The sequence below is a fragment of the Penaeus chinensis genome, chromosome 24 (assembly GCF_019202785.1).
Source record: "Penaeus chinensis breed Huanghai No. 1 chromosome 24, ASM1920278v2, whole genome shotgun sequence".
Lineage (NCBI taxonomy): Eukaryota > Metazoa > Arthropoda > Malacostraca > Decapoda > Penaeidae > Penaeus > Penaeus chinensis.
This window is the reverse complement of record NC_061842.1, coordinates 2,583,669-2,586,168: the sequence shown is the minus strand read 5'-3', so window position 1 is coordinate 2,586,168 and position 2,500 is coordinate 2,583,669. Positions and strand designations below refer to the sequence as shown.

Genomic DNA, 2,500 nt, shown 5'->3' with positions numbered 1-2,500 from the left:
TCGAAGTTGAAGGTGTAGCTGTACGAGTAGTTGGTCGCCGTGTAGTAGACACCGTTCTCCTGGCGTGGCGGGACTGTCAGGTCGTAAATGACAGTCTTATTATTTTCCGTGAGGGCGAAGACAGTCCCGTCTCCCCATCGGAACTTATGAAGGGGCTCCATCGCGAGGTGGGCGTCCACTATCGCCTGCTTATCAAACACGCACGCCGGGCGTTACAGCTGCGGACTCACAACACGTCTCGCTGTTTCAGTTCACTATGCTAACACTTGGGCCCAACCGAGCACCAAAGCCGGCGCGACACCACGACCGTACGGTGACTTTTCCCTGGCACGACGCTTGTTCTGAGTCGATCTCAGCAGGAGCTCCCTCGACCGCGGCTCGCGCCAGAGTGAGTCAACATTCAGATCAGGAAACGGAGTGTTGAGTTTGCGGCTGAGCAGCCAACCAGTGGGGAAGTGGGTCAGTCCAGAGGCTCTGCCAGACTGAGATTCAGTGAGCGCGGGAAGACCGAAGGAGGATGTTATGCGCACTCGAGCTGGGTATGGTGTGCGGGGGAGCTCCACTGTGTAATGTAGATCCAAGTCTCCGAACTAGGGTGGGAGGAGCCGACGCTCCCGCCAGAAAAACCATAATTGGAAACTCCGCACGTGAGAGGCAGGGACTTCCACCCTGAACGCTCTTATCTGAATGGTGTTATACGTTTTTTTCTCTCTTTTATCGGGGTTTGCTATTCGAATGTCCGGTTTAAGCTAGAAGAGCAGAATAACTAAAATGCGTTTAACGTTCGGTAGTCGTAGGCAGAACCGATACGCGAATAGACTTTCGTAACCAAGTTTAGTTTCCATACGAATTAGCAATCAAAATTTTAGTTTTCTTTCCAGTCATAGTAACTGTCGTTTCCCCTCGGCGCATCGTACACCAAGGTAGTATCCATCAGCCCTTTTCCACCTGCAATTCAGACATACCTCGGAGACCAAAGAAACAGGAGAGCGCCGGGAGTGCTGCGTCGGCCGCGGTGGCGACGGGGAAGGGATATTGGTGCTAGTGTGTCAGGTTGGGATAAGCCTCGGGGCGGTCCCTGCCACACCATCGACCCTCGCCTGGTCAGCGGCATGCGACCCACAGGTGCACCGCTGTCTTCATTAAAAATACCTTACATCCTGGAAGGACGAAGTTCTGCGCTGACAACCCGCCATTGAGGCGCAGGCGTTTTATGACATGCATGAGTTGAATGGGAAGATGGCTGTCGCCCCTTTCGCGAAGGAAGAGAAAACATGTTCACCCATGGGGGTACCTATTTAGAGAGAAATCTCGTTTATAGGCCTAACTCCTCACTGAAGTCTTCCATAACTGTCTTGGTTCTCTCCAAAAAGCAGGTTCTGTTCGTGCGGGATTCCGACATTTTCCAAATTATCTTCTCAGTGAGTAGAGCGTAGAATCCACAAGTATCTCTGCTGCAACAGATGTGTGGTGCGGGATCTTTTCCCCATGCCTAAGCCACAGCTTTGTAAATTACACGCATGACGCCACATAATGTACATTAATTGCAAATGCAACCCTCTGTCTTTGTAGAAAAGGCGTCTCTACTTATAAAAAAAGGGAAACACAGGAAGGAAAAGGACATTGCCACACACTCATAACCTTTAGTAGAAAGCCGGATTCTTGCCATGCTCGTATTAAATGTATATCGTATCTGTCACTCTCGGTACGGAGGACTTGTCTCTCGGCTCCTCCTCTCTGGTGCGTTGCACTTCAGTCTCGAGTAATTGCCAAAAGGGCATGCTATCGCTCATACTCGGGCATGAGTGCACACACAAATCAGGCTGAAGCAATTGGTGACAATTGAAGGGAGGTTGCCGGTCGAGAACCTATTCGCATAAAAACTCTTCGAAAACACATCGGTACTGTTTGAAACTGTTCAGTGAATGCATATGTTTTTATTTACGTAAGTGCACCAGTTAACTTGTAAACTAAAACTTAAAATGTCCGGGTAACAAGATATAAAATGTATGTCTACGAAAGTAATGTTTTTAGTAAAAGTTTATGACACTAAGGAGGGAAAGTAAAATAAATTAAAGGTTGTTACTAAATGGATTTTTAAGATCTTTATTTATTTTACGTCAGATGTTCATGAGTCATACAGCAGCCTAACAATCTTCGAAAAAAACATGTTGTTATGTACTATATTTACCGTTACTCAAACAAATCATAATGGAAAACACACGTTTCTTAAAATATTTGCTAAAAGATGACTTACAACTATTTGCAATATTGAGTGGCTATCAGTTAAACTATATTCCACCATCTTCAACTACATGACGTGAAGTACAAAGACGAGGAGAAGGGGCTTAATAGCAAGATCACATTCATCAAGGACGTCTCATCTGTCGAGGCAGGAGAGCGATTCAAACCTTGGGACACAGCGAGGCCGCCGCGAGTCAGGGAGGCACGACGACCGTCCAGGAAACGCGGCGGTGTTTAAGGGAATGACTTAGGAGAG

General features: G+C 47.5%; 1 protein-coding gene across 2 annotated transcripts in view; it reads right to left on the bottom strand.

The window, feature by feature from the left end:
• LOC125038209 (elongation of very long chain fatty acids protein 6-like) overlaps positions 1-2,500 on the bottom strand; it is a 102,955-nt gene that overhangs the window by 48,842 nt on the left and 51,613 nt on the right. Inside the window, exon 1 of one of the 2 annotated variants that reach the window (XM_047631615.1) lies at positions 1-884. This exon is cut by the window's left edge and continues 270 nt beyond it. The exons of the other annotated variant lie outside the window; for it this stretch is intronic. Within the exon in view, the coding sequence (XP_047487571.1) occupies positions 1-161 (161 nt within the window). The 5' untranslated portion in view covers positions 162-884. Of the gene's footprint in view, positions 885-2,500 lie in introns of those variants that run through there. 2 annotated transcript variants of the gene reach the window in all.